We start from the raw sequence: 19,432 nt of genomic DNA, 5'->3' as shown, positions 1-19,432 counted from the left end.
TAATATTCAAATTTTGCAAGTCGAATCTCTAATCATTTTTCCCTAACAGCAGCCCCAGTTGCTCTTAAGTCACCTGTTTTTCTGACTTAGGACCTAGTGTAGAGCAAAGCATCAGTAAAATATGTTAATAATGTCCAAGCTAAAAGAAACAAAAGCACACATTGAGAAATGATGCAATTATTCCATACCAGTTTATTGTAGGCATTGTTTCAAAAAATTTATAGCATAAATAACTTTTCATGTCATAAAATAACTTAGTACGATTTATAATAAAACTTTTGAGAATTAACATCTCATCGAAATACAATAAAATATGGTTTTAAAATATGATGAACCCATTCAGCTTTTCTTTTTCTTTTTTTTTTTTTTTTTGAGGGCATATAAACCAAAAATACCCAAACTATGGCTGCACATTTAAACTTTAACAAAGCATATTTGGTTTATTTTAATGTAACTCAACCATCCTAAATTAATACATAGTTTTCCTTCCTGCGTGGTTCTCTGTAATTTTTGTTCCTTTTGACTTGTATTTCTGTTTCAACACAGCTTCCTTCTTCATTTTCACCTCTATCCATCTGCAAAGTCATCTATCTCCGGGCCCCTAGAACATGTAGTTGAACTCACTCAGCCCCTTGACATCAGTTTCTGTAATCCTTGCATCAGTGTAGGGAGTAACTGCTTGAGTAACTACAAAGGTATTTCAAAAACTTCAGTGCAATTTGGTTCAGTTATTTTCATTCAGATGCCATCACCGTTCAGGGAGGTTAATCACTGGAACCCACTGATCCATGTAGCGGCTTTCCCGGCAAAAACAAATAAGTTGACTTAAGGCAGGATCCTTCCATTGCGACGAATGTGGATTCTGGGAACAAATTTAGAACAATAAACTTACTATTAAAAAAAAATCAGCATTTGCTAATCATTATACTACTTTGGAGGGGAAGACACTTAAACATTCTATATTTTGGCTATGTGACAGGGAGACAAGTTACAAGCACAAAAAATAAAGTTTCTTCTAGGTAGTTGGGTTTCCTGCAAAACTGTCACGGGTAATTATCTATTAAACTACACTCTGCAAAGACTGAACACTTGCCATCTGCGTTGAGCCACATACATGTTTGCGTGATATCCTTTCAGTTTTGCATAAGAGTATCTTGTGTACCCTGGCAGAGAGCCCTGAGTGAAAGTTTTGGGAAAGATTTCCGTGCTGCATGTACGATGAGATGAGAGGTCCTCAGCAGTTAAATGGAATTGCCAGCAGTTGTCTTCCCAAAAGACAGAGCAGTACTTTCCAGGACTAGCAAAATAATTAGGCTGCCACTTCCCCAATCAAAAAGGAGTAAAATTTAGAAGACAAAGGCAGCACACTTACCTATGAAAACACAATTTATCTACCTACCAAAGGTTTTCATCAGGAAAAAAAAGGTCCATTTAACAAAATGCAAGATTGCAAAGAAAAAAGAATTCCACTCTATCCTCTTAATGTATTTCTAGAGAATAAGGTCTGTCTCCTACACCATTTCTATTTTTAGCTTTGACTGGCAGAGAATGAAGCTGACTCCTTAATGAAGGGTGAGCCAGGAATTTATTTGGCTTTATCTAATCTGCCCTGTTAAAGGAATTAGTCACGGGAGGTAGTACAGATGTAGGTAGGGAGTAGCTGGGCTGACTGCTGACTCACAGGGATCTAGGGATCTCTTCCGCTGCTGGCAGCCTCCAACATGCTTAGACATGTTCTGTACCAGAGAAAATCCTGACGATGAAACTAGTACATCTCGGCTGAAAGTCCAGCCGCTCATCAGCGGGGCAAAGGCAAGCACTCTCTTGACCCCCACCCCTTCCAGATCTGCAGTCAGGCGCCGGCCCTGCTCCCCTCCTTCCCGGGTTCCAGCCCGCGCTCTTACCGTCACCAGCACGCAGTGCAGGTCCGGGGGCTGCGCGGCGCCCTCGCTCGCCGCCGGGCTCGTGTCGGTCTCCAGGAGCAGGAGCTCGGCCAGCCGGCCCGGGTTGCTGACGCGCAGGATGTTGATGTCGTTCTCGCAGCAGAATGCCTGGATCAGGGTGAAGTGGATCTGCAGAGCCACATCCCTGTCGTCGTCCTCGTCCGCCGCCAGCAGGCACAGCACCACGTTATCAGGGTCGCTGGGGGCAGCGGGCGGGGCCAGTGACCACAGGGCCACGACCCACCCGCGTGGGCGCCCGCAGCCCCGCCCGGGTCCCCGGGGGGCGCCACCCGGCTCGCGCGCTCCCCTGGGGCTGGCAGCCACGGGGGCAGATGGAAAGCGGCCGAAGGCGGCGCTGCAGGGGGTGGGAGGGGTGCGGCGAGAAGACACGCAAGGGCCCCACTTACACATTGAGCAGCTTGGCCGCCTCGTACACCCCGACGGTGATAGTGCGCTGACTCAGGGCTTTGCTGAGCACTTCCTCCAGGGCATCCCCCACCTTATCCATCCTACACGCCGGCAAAGGTGAGGGGGTCCCGTCAGCCCGGCTGCCCTTGGCGCCGTCGCCACCCTCAACCCCGCATCACCACCGACCCTCCCTCCCTCCCCGAGTGCAAGTGCCACCGTGCACCCGGGCTTTCCGCAAGTCCAGGGCTCCCCCAGCTCCGTCACCCCCCATGACCCCTTGCAGCCCCTGTGAGGAGCCCCAAGAGTGCCCCCTGCTACCCTGCCCGGAGGACACTGCCACAGGCTGTGGGAGCCGCGGGAGCCGCACGGGCAGCGACGGCCACTTCTGCCCTTTGTAAAGGCCCCTGGCAGGACTCGGCCGGATTAGGGGGCAAATTCTTTCCACCCACGGGCGCCCTTGGGAGGCACCTCTGCAAACTTTCCCGCTCGTTCTCCTGCAAACCATCCACGGCCCGGCTGCACTGGGGTGCACGGGGAGCAAAAGAGGAGTTCGGTCCGAAAAGGCCGCAGACCGACTTACCTTTCAGTCTTCTGCTCTCCAGCCGAGAATTCTTCCAAAGTCATATTGCAACTGCAGGTCGCCCACAGAGAGAGCGCGGCGTGCGGGCTGCTCCTGCCACCGTGCGCGCGCGGGCGCCTGCTCTCTGCTCCCGCTTACCCGCGCCGCGCGGCAAGCTCCGGCCCCGGCGCGCTCCGGCCTCCCCTCGCCCGCCCGGGCTCCTCCTCCAGCGTCCGCCGCCGCCGCCGCGCAGTTCTCCCTCCCGCCCCACTCGCTCGTCCGCAGGCTCTAGGGCCCTCGTCTCGCCGCCCGCAGCGACACCTACCCGGCAGCTGCCTCCCAGCCACTGGAGGACAAAAGGCCCCGCTCGCCGGAGTTATCCTGCCAAGCTTCAGCCAACCACCTCCCGCCTCATTTGCATACGGCGCGGCCATTGGCCTATGCAAATGAGTCTGCTGTGGCAATTTGGCCCCAGCCCCTGGAACTAGGCTAAGAGGAGCAGAAGGGGGAGGAGCCACGCGGGAGGTGACCCGAGGGGAGGGGGCGGTGCTGGTGCCGCCAGAGGTAGAAAGGCGGGTCCCCTGCAGGCGGTCTTGCCAGGTTGGTGGGGGCCCTGTGGAGTGGAGGGCTTCGCAGTGGCAGGAGGTGTCTTCAACTTGGGCCCAAGCAGCCTGCCAAGTGTTTTTCTAGTTGGTGCACTTTTTAAAAAAATTACCGTTTCATGTCGTTTGTTTTAAGGGGTGGCTATTAAAATCTATTTCCAGGGTTAATGCACCCAAGTCTAGTAATTATTAGTAAGCGAGATTACATAAAGAAAAGTGTCTCCAGACCTCTGGGGCAAAGTTTACCTCAGAAGTGTTGTTTGTGTAAGTCTAGGCAAAGCTGCTTATTAGTAGTAGTATTATTTCGGTGCCCTGATGGCTGGTTTGATTTATTTTTGGAAGGTTGCAAGGGTTGGAAGCTCAAAAAAGAAAAACCAACACATTTGTGTTTAGTGATGGCAGGGAACCAAGTTGCAATCTTTTCCACTAAAAGCAGAAAGGCATCCCACCTGCCCAGTGTAATTCTGGAAAACTGCGCGCTGGGATAGGTGGAGAGCCGGGATAGGTGGGGACCTGGTGACCACATGTGTGAATCCCAGCCTGACAACCCAAATTCACCTTTCTGAAGGAGCCTTTCCCAAAGAAGGATCCTTCTGCACTCCTACCAGCTGAGAGACAAATATCTGACACCCCCACAAGCCACAAGTCTTAATTCAAAATGCTCTCGATATGCCCTAAGCTTCCCTTCATAAGGCATGTATGTCACTACCTTCCACAGAGAGCCTATGATCTCACTGTGAATTATTGATGTTGCTGCTGAATCATGAAGCTGTAGCTATAGGAAGTTTTAGTCATATGCTAACATTTCACCTTTGAGATAATGGCAACTTGTAGGTGGAAAGCAGACCTTTATAACTGTAAGCAGTAGTTAGACATTTTTGAAAAACAAACTTTATAGACTCTCACTGAATAGTTTGAAAGCCCCTTCCTTTGTTTTATGAGTTTATGCAATAAATGCAAAAACATTTCTGAAGCCTACCGAAGTCACCAGAAGTAGTGAAAATGCCTCCCACATGCTTGCATTCAAAACAATGCTTGCATTATTAAGGTCACTACTCAGCCAAAGGTCACAGAAGAAATTTTTTGCAAAGGTACATGGGAGTTTTGCACCCTTATGTTTTTATCATTCTAGTTCTCGTGATCTTAATTTAGTGAAAATGGAAAGTGATAGGTCAGTTTTCTGGTTCATTTATTTGAGCTGCCATTTTGCACTCAATTTCTAACTGCGTTGTTAGAACATTTGAGTAAAGAAATGGTCATGGTCAGTGCATAATTCACTCAAGGAAAATTGTGTACCTCACATTTATACCTTAAATCCTAGCATGTGATGTCTTTGTTAAAGAATTTCCTCAACATAGAAATTTAAGTAGGTTCTGAAGCATTTTCAGTTTTGCAGACAAAACCTGAGTTACACAATCTGGCCTGAGTCATCATTTGGAGATTGTTGAACTGTTCTAAGGAACTTCAAGGTTGTATCCACTAGGCATTGCTTAGAAATTCTTTGGAAGGAAATGTGATCATAGCAAGCTGATAACGAATTAGGGATCATGTGAGTTTCTTGACAGGAGGGACTGTGACTTATCAACTTGGTGTCCTCAGCACCTAGCACAATTCCTGCATTTAATTGAAGCAGTCAGTGTTAATTGAGTCAAGTAGAATCTGAGAGTTAAACAACATCTCAGAATCCTGCAGTCCTGTGCATTGCATGAATTCTAAGGTAGTCCACATTTAACTTTAGTTCAAAAACACTTTTTCATGTCCTACTATATACCAAGACCTGTACAATTCCTGGTCCTTTGCCTTTAAACAGCTTACTATCTAACTGGTATGTCCAGGCTTGAACTGGATTTTGGGACAAAATAGTATGCACTGTCATCAGCTAGCTATGCTGAAAGTCCCATGACTTTAGTCATCTGAATGGAAGCTGTAGGACAGTAGAACCCATGTATTGTTTACACCAATTCAAATGAACCAAAGTTCTAATAGTGCCCCGCCCAAGTCAACCATATGCAGTAAAAATGTGGTTTGAAATGGCTCCTTATCATAGGCTTTGTCCCTCACTCAAAAACTATACTGCACGCTATTTCCTGGGAAAGTTATTTGTTCAAGTGTTGTCGAGGTTTTCTCTGTGAGATAAGCTCAGGCTTCCAGTATTCAAAAATATTCATTTGTCATACTTTCTGACTCAGATATATTACATCATTTTACTCAGTGCTGAGTCTACCTAGAATGTTTCATCAGTGATTATCTTCAAAGTTGGGCCTTGTGGCTGGAAGTAGAAACTACTTCTAGCTACACAGTTAGATTGCAGTTATACATTAGAATGATCATAGATGATTTATTTAATGCTCATTAGTCCTAGGGGGAGTTGGTATCAAATTGTAAATCAGAGAAATTTTCCTACATCATTGTAACTGATATGTATATACTTTTTTAAAAAATCAGTGTAATAACTCCAACATGTGAAGGCATTTTTAAAACTACTACAGGTAATCCTGAGTACTATAAGTACTCAAGTATACAGGACTAGAATTACCTTGTAGTAATGTTTGTAAGGATGCCAAATGGTTATATTTGGAAATCATATGGAAATATGTACTCAAGAATTTCTCAATTATTTTAGCATTGCTCCCTGCTTTGCATATTAAAGATCTTTTTGATATTTTCTTCACTCTTATCATACATACATTCCCACTACTGGTTCTATAATACAGAATTATTATATTTCTTTATTTCAAAAATTGTCAGTGCTTTAACAACTGAAAGAAATATAATGCTTAGACAAATCATTGTTTACATTAAAGGAGAAGATTAGACTATGACAGATATATTTATCACCTACCTAAAATTATATTATATTTTTATTGTTAAAAATCATAAAGTTCCTAGCTAGGCACGGTGGCTCACACCTCTAATCTTAGCACTTTGGGAGGCCAAGGCAGGAGCATCTCTTGGGCCCAGGAGTTTGAGATAAGCGTGGCTGGGCAACATGGTGAGACTCTCTACAAAAAATTTAAAAATTAGCTGGGTATAGTGGCATGCACCAATAGTCCCAGCTACTTAGGAGTCTGAGGCAAGAGCATCACTTGAGTGAGGAGTTCAAGGTTGCAGTAAGTTGTGATCTTGCCACTGTACTCTAGACTGGGTGACAGAGTGGGCCCCCGTTTCTTAGAAAAACAACTACCTCCAGGCACTGTGGCTCATGCCTGTAATCCTAGCACTCTGGGAGGCTGAGGCCAGGGGATTGCTCAAGGTCAGGAGTTCAAAACCAGCTTGAGCAAGACTGAGACCCCATCTCTACTATAAATAGAAAGAAATTACTTGGCCAACTAAAAATATATAGAAAAATTAGCCAGGCATGGTGGTGCATGCCTGTAGTCCCAGCTACTCGGGAGGCTAAGGCAGAAGGATCACTTGAGCCCGGGAGTCTGAGGGTGCTGTGAGCTAGGCTGATGCCATGGCACTCTAGCCCAGGCAACAGAGTGAGACTCTGTCTCAAAACAAACAAACAAAAAACCCCCACAACTACCAAATGTAAGTTTCCTGACTTTTTTTTTTTTTTTTTGTATAAATCTGGTGAAGTTATTTGCTCAAGGCAGGCCTGCGAATTTCCCTCATTTTTTTCCCCAGGGAAGATCATTCAAACAAGATTTGCTGTCACCTAAAAATAGATCTTTCTTAGGACCAGTACTTCTATTTCAATCTAACATCAAGTTTTAGTCTCTTGGACAATCACTGTGGTGGGCACAATTCTAAGATGTCCTCAATATCTCTAACCCTTGGTGTTATACTCTGTATATCCCCTCTCCCTGATTGTGGGCAAAACCCATGACTTTCTAACCAATAGACTATGGCAATAGTGTTGGGCTATCATGCCCACGATTATATTACATTCTACTGCAAAGGTGAAAGGATTTGGCAGATACAATTAAGGCCCTTAATTCATTGACATCCAGTTAATCAAAAGAGAGATTATCCCAGGCAGGCCTGGCTTAATCACGAGAGTCCTGTGGAAAAGGGCCCAGGACTTCTCCCAAGAGAGCCTGGAAGCATGAAACTCTCCACTGCTGGCTTGGAAGAAGCAGACTACAACTCAAAGGAAATGAAGTTTTCCAACATATGCTTCCCTAGTCTAGCCTCTAGATGAGAATGCACCATGGCCAATACTGATCTTAGCTTTCTGAGACCCTAAGAAGGAAATCCAGCTGAGCCATGCAAGGACTTCTGAGGTACAGAAACTGTGAGACAATAAATAGGTGCTGTTTTAAGCCCTTAAGTTTTTTTTTGGTTTTTTTTTTTGAGACAGAGTCTAACTCTGTTGCCCTGGCTTGAGTGCCATGGCAGCATCATAGTTCACAACAACCTCAAACTCCTGGGCTCAAGCTGTTCTCTTGCCTCAGCTTCCTGAGTAGCTGGGACTACAGGCGTGTGCCACCACACCCAGCTAATTTTTTCTATTTTTAATAGAGACAGGGTCTCACTCTTGTTCAGGCTGGTCTCGAACTCCTGAGCTCAAGCAATCCGCCTGCCTAGACCTTCAAGAGTGCTAGGGGTACAGGCGTGAGCCACCACGCCTAGCCAAGCCCCTAAGTTTGTGGTAATTTGTTACTTACCATCAAAAATTAATATAATACCCTTAATGCCATCTTTGTGTGTGTGTGTGTTCAATAAATCCTTATCCTGTGGAAATTCCCTTCAGCTAATAAGAATTATGGTAGTGAAGTCATGGTGTTGATTTGAGCTTTGGGCTAACTACCTTGTGCTGCCACCAGCTGTTCACGTTTCACCAGCCAAGCAGGGCCCAGTCAGTTGAGGTGTCAGATGAAGAGACTCACTAGGACATTCAAGATTCCCCTCACCAACCCAGCTTCCCCACATCCCTAAGATTCCACCACAGGAGGAATGTTCTGAGAGGCTTTGCTTGGCAGGCTAATCACTGGTAAGGAAGGTAGGTGGTCTGAGTTGGTAATTAGCCATTGGTAGTTTGTTTTTGCACCTTGAACATATTTCTGAGTTTTCTTTCTCTGAAATAGAAGAGACAATTCTATTCGCCCATCAACTTCCTTGCAAAGTTTTCTTCTTCCAAACCACTTAACAGCTCAGTCCTTGGACCTCTTCTCTTCTCTGTCTATATTTACTCTCCTGGTGATCTCATCTGGTCTCATGGCTATATGCTGATGACTCCCAAATATATTTCCAACCTAGTCAGTCATCTGTTCTGAGCCTCAGAGCTTACTCATCATTTCTGTGTCAATATCCAATAAGCATCTCAAACTTAAAATGACAAAACTTGCTCTCCTGATTGTCCTCCTGAATCTGTCCCTACTCAATGGCAACTCCATTCTTCCCATTGTTCAGCCCCCAAACCTTGGTGTCATTCTTGACTACTTTCTCTCACAGCCCACACCCAGCCCATCAGCAAATCCTATCCACTGTGCTTCAAAATGTGACATAATTCAACCACTTCTCATCACTAACACTATCACCTCCCACCTGGTCTCTCTTTGCTTTGCCCCTGCTCCATTCATCTTCAGCAACCAAAGTGATCCTATAAGTAACAAATCAGACCACGGTCAATTCTCAGACCTAAACTTACCAATGGCTTCTTTTCACTCAGAGTAAAAGCCAAAGTCCTTACTATGGCTTAAAATATCCTACAGAATTTGTTCCCCACAATGAAAATGTTCTAATGTTGATAGTGGTAATAATCGCACAACTCTGTGGATACAGTAAAAACCATGGAATAGTACATTTAGGGTGAATTGGATAGGGTGTAAATTATATCTCAATAAAGCTGTTATAAAAACAATCTGATCCCTGGTCCAATGTCATCTTCTATTCCCCTCCCTCTCCCCCACTCCATGCTTATTCTTCCCTAGCTGCACTGGCCTTCCTTCTGCCGCAGGGCATTGGTACTGACTGAATGCCTGGAATCGTCTTTCTCCTCATGTCCACACAGCTCATTCCCTTCAAGTCCTCTTCCTAGCCAAGCCCCACCCTGCCCACTCTATGTTAGCTGCAATACCTTCACGCCTTGACACTACTAATCCCTTCAACCCTGTTCTTTCTCTTTTAGAAATCATACCATTGATGACCTTCTCACATATCTTTTACTCATATGTATTGTTTTTTATCTGAATCCCCTCTGCTGCCCACCCTACTCCCCAAGAATAGGTTCAATGGGGTTGAATAATTTTTTTGTTCACTGATTAATCCCCAAATGACTACAAAAGTGCCTTGCACAAAGTGGACTCAAGAAATATATGTTAAAGCAGGTATTGTTGAATGAATAAGGTGTACAGATTTAAAGATGTAATTAATGAACTAGATCATAGGGCTATAAACCTTCTGGTCTCTTTTCATATATAAGAAGTCTTGATGAAATATTAATACTAGTTTGCTGCTTGGAATTTTTTAATGACAGAAGGTTATGTGCCCTTTTCTGCATTTTATATTCCTCTTCATCCTCCCTCCACCCCCACCCAAATGTTTTCTTGTATATATTATTTTCAGGAGCTACCAACTGGCCCATTTTGTAAATGAAGGATTTGTGACCTCTACCAGTCTGTACTGCATATACATATAAAACCCAGTAGATTAAAAGGCACTTAATTGCCAAGCTTCAAGTCTCGTTCTTTCAATGTAGCATAAAGAGATTATAATGATGATGAAAACAACCTCGAGAGGTTTTATGAAGGTGAGTTTTGAAGTGGAAGATTCAAAAGGGCAAAGATGTTTTGTTTTGTTATAGAAGCAACATGCAAAAATTGCAAATGGATATGAAATTAAGGAACTCAAGTAATATCTAGGAGACTGAGAACAAAAGAAAAAGGAGTACAGGAAAATAAGAGCATTCTTTACTACTCTTTGAACTTTTACCTCTCTCTCTGGCTTTAGTGCTTATAAGTGTTTAATCTTTATTAACTGTAATTTTCTACCAGGAAAGCTTATACTTTGAAATTGTTCATTCGATTTGTTGTTGTTATTCTGTGAATAACATGCATTCTTATATTTCTCTCTGGTCCTCCTTTCCTTTGGCAATGAAATGTCAGTCTCAAGATCTGAAATATATTAAATATTAAAACAGGTTAATTTAGGCACTATAAGACTGATCTTTTGAAGGTCTAGGTGAACATGGTCTTTTGGCATCCTCATTTCTGGACGGCTGCTCTCGGAGGCTGGCCATGTCTATCTGACATGCTTTTCTGGCTACTGTATGACTTTATATTGTAAAGGTCCTAAGTAGCTTCATTTTTAGTAACCAAAGAATGCAGTGAACAGACTGTTATCTGGCTGTCCATTATGAACACTTTACTCCTGTGCTTCTTGGACCATATCAGTCTGTGGCAAAGTGATGGATTGTGTTTAACATTCTGTTGTTGACCTATAAGGATTTCTGCCATATGTTCCTGCTCATTCCCTTAAGATATAGGGGGAAAAGGCTTATTAGTATCACTGGCCACTAAGCAGAAATGTGTCAGGGATTTTGCTTTCTCAGCTGGAGCCTCCCCTTTGGCAAGCCATCCTCCCTATTTTAGGAAAGCATCACCATCAAATACAAGAAGGCCTGTTTATAGGCTTGTTTATATTTTATATCTGATTTGCATTTAAGGAAGTTTTGAAATGATGCTGTCAAATTAAGACCTATGTGGCTACTTTGCATACACAGCCAACTGTGGTACATCTAATGTGATGTCCCTCCAAGAATGTGGCTTGCATGATGTGTGAGCTCAGGTAGGCTGTTTACCCTGTCCCTTCCTCAGTTTCCTCATTTGTCAAATACTTGTGAACTTTTTTTTTTTTGTGAGACAGAGTCTCACTTTGTTGCCCAGGCTAGAGTGAGTGCTGTGACGTCATCCTAGCTCACAGCAACCTCAATCTCCTGGACTCAAGCGATCTTCCTGCCTCAGCCTCCCAAGTAGCTGGGACTACAGGCATGCGCCACCATGACCAGCTAATTTTTTCTATATATATTAGTTGGCCAATGAATTTCTTTCTATTTATAGTAGAGACGGGGTCTCGCTCTTGCTCAGGCTGGTTTCGAGCTCCTGACCTCGAGCAATCTGCCCACCTCGTCCTCCCAGGATTACCTCGGCTTCCTAGGATTACAGGTGTGAGCCACCGTGCCAGGCCGTGAACTTTTTTTTTATTAAGAGAACTTCACTTCCCTGAAAGACATAGCAGGCATAATCCTCACATATAGATAGATAAAGGCAGAAATGTCCCGGCTGAAGTGGCCAGATGGGAGTGGGGGAGAGGGGCAGAGGTCTGCTCTTGCTCCCCCAACTCACTCACAGCCCTTGAGACACATGCCAGTCACAACTGGAAGTGAAGTTTGTTCTCCAAGACCCTTCCAGCTCTAACATTTTTTTACTTTAATAGTTTTGTTATTCTACAATTATTCTATAATTGTCTGCAGTCACTGAGAAACCTCAAATACCTTACCACAAAAACATATTTTTCTGGGCCTTAAAAAAAGTCAGTCCCCAGATAATGTGTCTAAAGAAATAAAAGCACATTCATATTCCTCTGCTTTAATATCAATTTTCAAAAATTTCATTCCATTTCTGTAGGCTAGTTGAGGTTATGTTACAACTTTTGCCTTGTTAACCTTAATTTATTGTCTGGTTACCAAATGCCACGGACTGTGATTTGGCACTGCGTCTTAGTAAACAGGTCGCACCTGGGAGCCAGTGAGAACTCTCCCATCTGAGAAGAAATAGCTACAACAGATGGTAAAACGACAGAAAACCAGGTGGGGTCATTGTTTAATGACCATGTGAATTAAGTTTGGTTAATTTGGCGTGTCTCTAATTATCCCTAGCAACTGGACCCTCTACTCCATTTTGTAAGTTTGGATTTATATCTTTTACGTAAACTATCAAAACAAGTCCATCTGTGACCCTGAAGCTATATTGCCTTAAATCTAACCACAGTGTAAATCCTAATTTCTTTGGCTCTAGTCGTCAGGAGCCCTTAAACACTGGGCTTTTATGAGGCTCTGCATTTTACTTTTTCTCAGCTTACTTGTCATCCATGACATGGGTACTTCCTGTCATTCTTTTCTAAGTTTTTATTAATAAAAAGTACTTCCTTTTAACCTAAGACACTTATTAGCATAGTTTCAAAAAAATCAGAGATTGCAACTTCAACCTATGTGCACCCCTTTAGAAGATTTTCTTATAAAATCTGTGAGCAACTGTGAGTTGGTATCGAGAGATGTTTCAGAGGATTCAGAAATTGTGCTGTCCTCAACACTACAACAGATTCAAAGCCTCCTGGCTTCTTCTTCCTTTTTTTTTATTTTTGTTGAGACAGAGTCTTGCTCTGTTGCCCTAGGTAGAGTTCAGTGGCGTCATCATAGCTCTCTGCAACCTCCAAATCCTTGGGCTCCCAGTGATCCTCCTGCCTCAGCCTCTTGAGTAGCTGAGACTAAAGGCCTGTGCCACAACACTAGACTCATTTTTGTATTGTTAGTAGAGACAGGGTCTCCTTCTTGCTCCGGCTGGTCTCGAACTCCTGACCTCAAGCAATCCTCCTGCCTCAGCCTCCTAGAGTGCTAGGATAACAGGCATGAGCTACCCACCGTGCCTGGCCCCTGCTGGCTTCTTTAAAGGCACTTATTTTCTGACTAGACCTATTTATTAATAATAAAAAAAACAAATTGGTTAATGTTTATCATATACTTGGCACTATGATAAACTTTTATTTACAGGACATCACTAGACCCTCACTATAATCTATGAGCTGGATACTATTATCTTCATTTTATTGCTGAGTAAGCTATAACCTATTGGAGAGGTTAAGCTAGTTATTAGCTCAACGGACCAAAACTAAGTGGCTGAGCCAAGATGCAAATATGCGTCTGTGGGCTCCAAATCTCACATTCTTAACCACATGCTATCCTCCTCTAGAACAGCTGTAGTTCACGTGGCCTCGGAGTGCAGTGCTCAGAATGCAGACTCAGGCTTGGGTAAGTCACCTAACCTCTTTTGTCTCTTTCCTGCCAAAAGCTATCTAATAAGTTTATTGTGAAGATTAAATGAGATAATATATGTACGGCACTTACAGTGCACGGCACATAATAGGACACCATGAATGTGAATTATATGACACCCATTTTCCAATTTCTTTTTCTTTTTTTCCCCCATTTTCCAATGTCTGTTCTAATTTTCTTTGTGCTTAATTCCTTCAACTAAGTAAAATATTGTATTTATTTCCATTTTCTCCAACAGCTGGGGCATCATTGCTGATGGCAAAGTACCGGACTTCACAGTCCTCACCTCCTGCTGTGAAAAATTCCCCTGAATTTTAATGCAGCCACAGATAAATCCAATGTATGTGCCCCCTCTCTGACTGCAGATAAACCGAGGTTCACCGTTTGTGCACTTTAGATCTTTAGGCAGTTTTGATAACATGAATGATGTATTTCTGTGTGTGCTAAGCAACAGGGCTGGATGTTATTCCAACCCTTCTCGTGATGTGTATGTGTGTGTGTGTGTGTGTGTTTAATGCAGAACAATGGATTTCTCAAATTCACTGTAGAACACCCATACATTTTCTTTTATCCTCTGAGAGCTTCCTGTATTTGTGAACTCCTTTCAAATCAGCAACTGCAGCCTCAACATCTGGATCCTCCCCACGGTAGGGAACATAAATTAACCGGCAGCGTCCTGTAAATGCTATGGGCGGGAGCTGGGGCGCACGCAGGCTGGCCGGGTGCTCTTGGTTTGCAGCAGCTGGTCCCAAGGCAGTGCCTCAGAACTGGTTTTAGCTGACGTCAGATAACGCTGATGTGCACCAGATTGGCTCGTAGTGCCAGTAAAGCTGACCCCTCCCACTTCCCTTACTGCCCCCGTGCTTGCCAGAATGCTGGAGACCATTATGAACTCACAGTTGTCATTTGATCTCCATCTGGCTGCTGTCACTAAAGCTGCCTTTTATCATTTGCCAAAAGTGTAACGCTAAAGACATTTCTCTTTCTCACAGATCTTTGCTTCCAGTCCTTGCTTTTCTAATTTTCTGGGTGGTTCCAAATAATTCTCCTTCTGTCTAGGTCTGGGTAGCTCCCTCAGGAAACTAACAAAGGACTCGCTGGAATATTTACTTATGTGTCTGCTTCTTGGCGAACTGGATTCAGCAACAGATTTTTGAGGAAGTATTAGAGGTGGGCTGTGGCTTTGCTGACTTCAAATATTATGTCTTAAGTTTGATGTGGTTTGAATTTCTGATATAAATGTGAGATTTGCGTGTATGAGCTCATGCTGTGGCAAATTTTATGAGGATGTAGATCACAACAGTCTAGCCATACAATTATGTGGGTCCCTGTATTGAATTAGAATCCACCCAAATTAAACAATAAATATAATCATAATATGCTATAAATTGAATCTTATAACAGCTTAATAATCTGAGGGGGACAGAAGAATGAATTCTGAGGTGATGCTTAGTGTACTCAGTCACTGGAATGTTCTTAAAGCTGATTGTAAATCTGGTACCAGCTTAAAGATTTACTGTTAGCAATCATCTAGTAGTTAAGATTTAGCAATCTTAGCACCACAGCCTAAGGATCATCCTTGGTCAAGAAAACTCTTTAGGGATGACATTTCACAGTCAGTAAGTGTTGATGGTGATGATGATGGAATATCATATGGTCCAAAAGTTTTGGAAACAAATTTGGGATCCTGATTTTTATGCAGTTTAGCAGATTAATCCTTTACGAGGAAATTATAAAGAAACTTTTATGTATGTTCTCAGTACATTGTTATAAAAAAAATAAAAGGTGCTACATTCTGTATTAATCTATACTCTATGTGTATGTAGCATAAGCAAAGAAATTGGAAGAACATACCTCAAAATGTAAGCAGATGACCAATGAGTGAGCTGTCAAAAAGAAATGTAGGCAGTGTTCCTCTTTGAGTGATAGAATTATCAGCCATTTTTTATTTTCTTATTTTTGCTTACTTTTATTTGGTGATATTTGATGTAATAAACATATGTTACTTTAAAAATATTTTTAGTTGAGGTAACATTTATCTTCAGTAAACATTCAGATCATAAAGGTATAGTCTAATGAGTTTTGACAAATCTATTTTTTTTTTTTTTGAGACAGTCTCACTCTGACCCCCAGGCTAGAATGCCATGGCATAATTATAGTTCACTGCAACCTCCAACTCCTGGGCTCAAGTGATTCTCCCGCCTCAGCCTCCTGAGTAGCTGGGACTACTGGCATGTGCCACCACTCCTGGCTAATTTTTCTGTTTTTGGTACAGACGGGATCTCACTCCTGCTCAGGCTGGTCTCAAACTCCTGACCTCAAGCAATCCTCCCTCCTCAGTCTCCCTGAGTGCTAGGATTACAGGTGTGAGCCACCAAGCCCAGCCCACAAATGTATATTCTTGTGTAACCCAATCAAGATGTAAAGTCCAATTAAGACATGATCCCATTAATGATATATCCCCAATCAAGATTATAACATTCCTATCACTCCAGAAAGCTCCATTCTTCCCCCTTCCAGTCAATCCCCACATCCAATAAGCAACCATTGTTCTGATTTCTATCAGCATAGATTAGTATGTATCACTTTATGATGAAAAAACTTAACAGTTTCTTAAAAGAAGATTTTGTGTAGGACACACACAAATTGAAAAAGTTCTCTGCCTTCAAGAATCTTACCTTGTTGGTGAGATGAGAAAATAACATAGAGAGTGCTTAGGAGGGAGTATGTAAGGGTTAAATCATGTCACTCAAGAGAACTCGGAGAAGAGCCAGATAATCAGGTACGATTTTATTAGAGCTTAGATCCGATATTTTATTCCAGTAGAAAAAAATGAAAAGGTTTATTAGACTATAAGCTCTACAAGGTCAGGGACTGTTGTTTATCTTGTTCACTGTATCCTCAGTGCCTTACACATTACCTGGCAGGGGGCACTGATTCATTCAATACTTGTGGACTGAATATGTGGATACCATGTATTCAGTTACTTAGTCAACGAATATTTATTTACTCTTCCAACAAATATTTATGGAATTCTTACTATGTGCCATGGATCGTGCTAAGCCCTGGAGATATAACAGTACAATGACAGACACGGTCCCTAACCTAATGGAGCGTACAGTGGTATCTCATGGGTATCTCACTGCTCCTGTATTCACAGTGGGTTAGAGACCGATAGAAGAGCACTATGCAGGAATAAAGAAGAAGGAGCTCGGTGAGCCTGAGGCACATTCAGAGGGAGGACTGGGCTTTGGCAAATGATTGGCTCTGATGAATACATGAAAAAAAAAAAAAGTGACTTCAGGTCCTGGCATGAACAACTTGGTTGATGGTAGAATTGCTTGATTTTTTTCTTGTGGATCATTATGCAAGAGGCCAAGCTCACAGATTGACTGTAGTGAGAGTCAGACATCTGTTAGTCACAGTTCAAGCCATGGATCTATATGTCCCTTGCATTCCTTAGGGGCAAAGGTGGTGATTTGCAGAGCCAGGTGGTGACTTGAAAGTATTTTTATTTGGTGCTCACCACCTGTTCTGTTAGGTTCCTCTTCCTTTTTCCCATTCTTCTACCAACCTTCATATCAGGTATATGAGAACTTATTCCTAAGCCTTAGTAGTAACCAAGGTGATTACTGATAATTGTGGCTCTCAGGTAGAGATGCCTTCTTTCTACCTCCTAAACCCTCACATACCTAGAATGTTTGCCTTTTAAGAGGAATGGGGTGGATACTAGGGGGATAAGGACAGGTCACAGAGCCAGTTGTTCCAATTGTTTCAATTGTAATTTCCAGGAGAAAGGAGGCTGCCCTTAGGCCTGGGCAGACTAGGTCCATCCTATTGTTCTCTATTTCCCTATATTTTCTTCTTTGCCTTTTTCTGGTATTTTCTTTGTACTCTTTGCCTATCATTTGCCTTTATTTTGAATCCTAGTTTTGTGACCTTGCAAAGTTTACTTATTAGTATGTCTGAACCTCTGTTTCTTCAACTACAGTTGGGGGACAGTATCAATGGCAGTGGATTCAGCACTTCCACATGGTAGTTTCTCAGTATTAGTTGCTTTTTCCCACCACCCACTTGTTGGCTCCATTGCTGGGAGTCCTACACTCAAGAAGTCACTCTCAGGCACGCTCACCTCATATAGGCAAACGTAGTGGCACCACCTCACTGGATTTGGGAGGTGTTTCTCTCATCTCTGTCCCCTTCCTCACTTGCCCAGTCTGTGAGGTCATGGCATCTTTGAGAGATGGTCATTTGTCTCCACAGGTTGTAAATGTATACCTTTGGACACAATCATATTATTAAGGGAGAGAATGTGGCTGGATCTGTGCAAATCCATCCCACTGTGGCGAAAGCAATTCAGTAAGTGTGCTATATTGATTACCAATTGCAAATTTCTTGTGTGTTAAGACTAGTCCTTAATTTGAAGAGTACACATGTGAATTAAGCAAAGTAACCCAAATCATTTGTATCTATGAATAATATATGCGTTTATCCAAATAAGTTAACAAGGGCCCAGCATCCATTCATTCACTTAGTCATACATAGCTATTAAGTACTTACTACATACAAGGGAGTGCACTAGATACTAGGTCTGTAGAACAAGACGGATTTCCAGCAGAGTTAACATTGAGATGCCCTTGAAACAACTAATTACAGGCCTGGGCAGTGGCTCCCGCCTGTAATCCTAGCACTCTGGGAGGCTGAGGCAGGAGGATTGCTCGAGGCCAGGAGTTCAAGACTCAGCCTGAGCAAGACTGAGACCCCATCTCTACCAAAAATGGAAAAATTAGCTGGGTGTGGTGATGCACATCTATAGTCCTAGCTACTCAGGAGGCTGAGGCAGGGGGATCACTTGAACCTAGCAGTTTGCAGGTACAATAGCTACAATGATGCCATTGCACGCTAGCCCGAGTGATAGAGCAAGACCCTGTTACCTGCTCCAAAAAAATAAACAACTAATGAAAGAATTAATTGTTGAATTATAATTGCAGCAAGTTCTACAAAGTTTATAGCAGGGAATCTGATCAAGTGGGGAAGTTGGGGGAGACTTCTAAGGAAATTACTGAAGCACTGAATATAAAGGCTGAAAGCAATTTGTGGGAAGAAGAAATGAGAAGAGCTGCCCAGTTGTTTGTAAGACGAAGATTCTCAGTTCCCCAGAGCTGGTGGTATTGTCTCCGGCTCTAACAGCAGGAGAGCTGATTTCAGGCCTTACTTTCTTGTTGATGTTCTGAAGCTGAGATCACGAAGGATCTTCCCACTTGGTTACTCCCAAAGGAAAGAAACCCACTCACCATGGAAAGCTAAGCAACCGGTTAAAATTGAGGAGAAAGTTAAAAAAGTATTAAGTATCATTTAATTTTCCTCACCAAAGACACACACAGGTTACCCAGAAACCTGACTTTATTGAGACAACTGTTTTACACACCCACGAGCTCACTCAGTCTTCCATTAACCTTCTGATACAGACGTAAACCTCAGTTTACACCCAGGGTAACTGAAGGTGAGAGAGGTTAAATAACTTGTCCCACAGCACACCTGTACCAACCTTCATCCCTCTGATTTGGAAACCCATGATCTTTCAGCTACACCAAGCTGCCCAGCTGTTCGCCTACTGTCACATGACTACTGTCCTTTTTGTCACCACCTGGAACGGTGAAGTTTAAAAAGTGACAGTTGTCTCTGGAACTGGAAAAATAAACCCTAGTACAATCTGCCATGTTCCCCTTTTTAAAAATTGTTATTTAACAAAGATGATTATGAGTTGTGAGCAGATCTATACTTTGACGATTTAAATTTGTGTATACTGACATTTTAGTACCTAAAACTTTAGTCCCTAAGTTTTATCAGCAAAGAGGTGAAAGGGAAGTTAGTGTGATTTGGAGAGTTTCCACACGTGGACTGAACCTTGAAATACTGAAAA

At 42.9% G+C, this 19,432-nt stretch overlaps 1 protein-coding gene and 1 long non-coding RNA gene across 3 annotated transcripts in view; one reads left to right on the top strand and one right to left on the bottom strand.

The window, feature by feature from the left end:
• Positions 1-172: 172 nt before the first annotated feature.
• Positions 173-3,287, bottom strand: GADD45A (growth arrest and DNA damage inducible alpha). Its single transcript, XM_012767243.3, has 4 exons — positions 2,932-3,287; positions 2,351-2,452; positions 1,905-2,142; positions 173-862 (listed from the first exon to the last, which is right to left on the bottom strand). Exons 1-4 carry the CDS (start codon positions 2,973-2,975, stop codon positions 749-751), a joined length of 498 nt encoding a protein of 165 aa, XP_012622697.1. The 5' UTR covers positions 2,976-3,287; the 3' UTR covers positions 173-748.
• A 10,142-nt stretch (positions 3,288-13,429) lies between these two features.
• Positions 13,430-19,432, top strand: part of LOC105872855 (uncharacterized) — a 47,105-nt gene continuing 41,102 nt past the window's right edge. For both annotated transcript variants that reach the window (XR_012915943.1, XR_012915942.1), the window contains exon 1: positions 13,430-13,485. This is a non-coding gene — a long non-coding RNA (uncharacterized LOC105872855). The remainder of the gene's footprint in view (positions 13,486-19,432) is intronic.

The sequence above is a fragment of the Microcebus murinus genome, chromosome 2 (assembly GCF_040939455.1).
Source record: "Microcebus murinus isolate Inina chromosome 2, M.murinus_Inina_mat1.0, whole genome shotgun sequence".
Classification (NCBI taxonomy): Eukaryota; Metazoa; Chordata; class Mammalia; order Primates; family Cheirogaleidae; genus Microcebus; species Microcebus murinus.
Note: the sequence above shows the minus strand (reverse complement) of the source record. Positions and strands in the feature narration are given on the sequence as shown.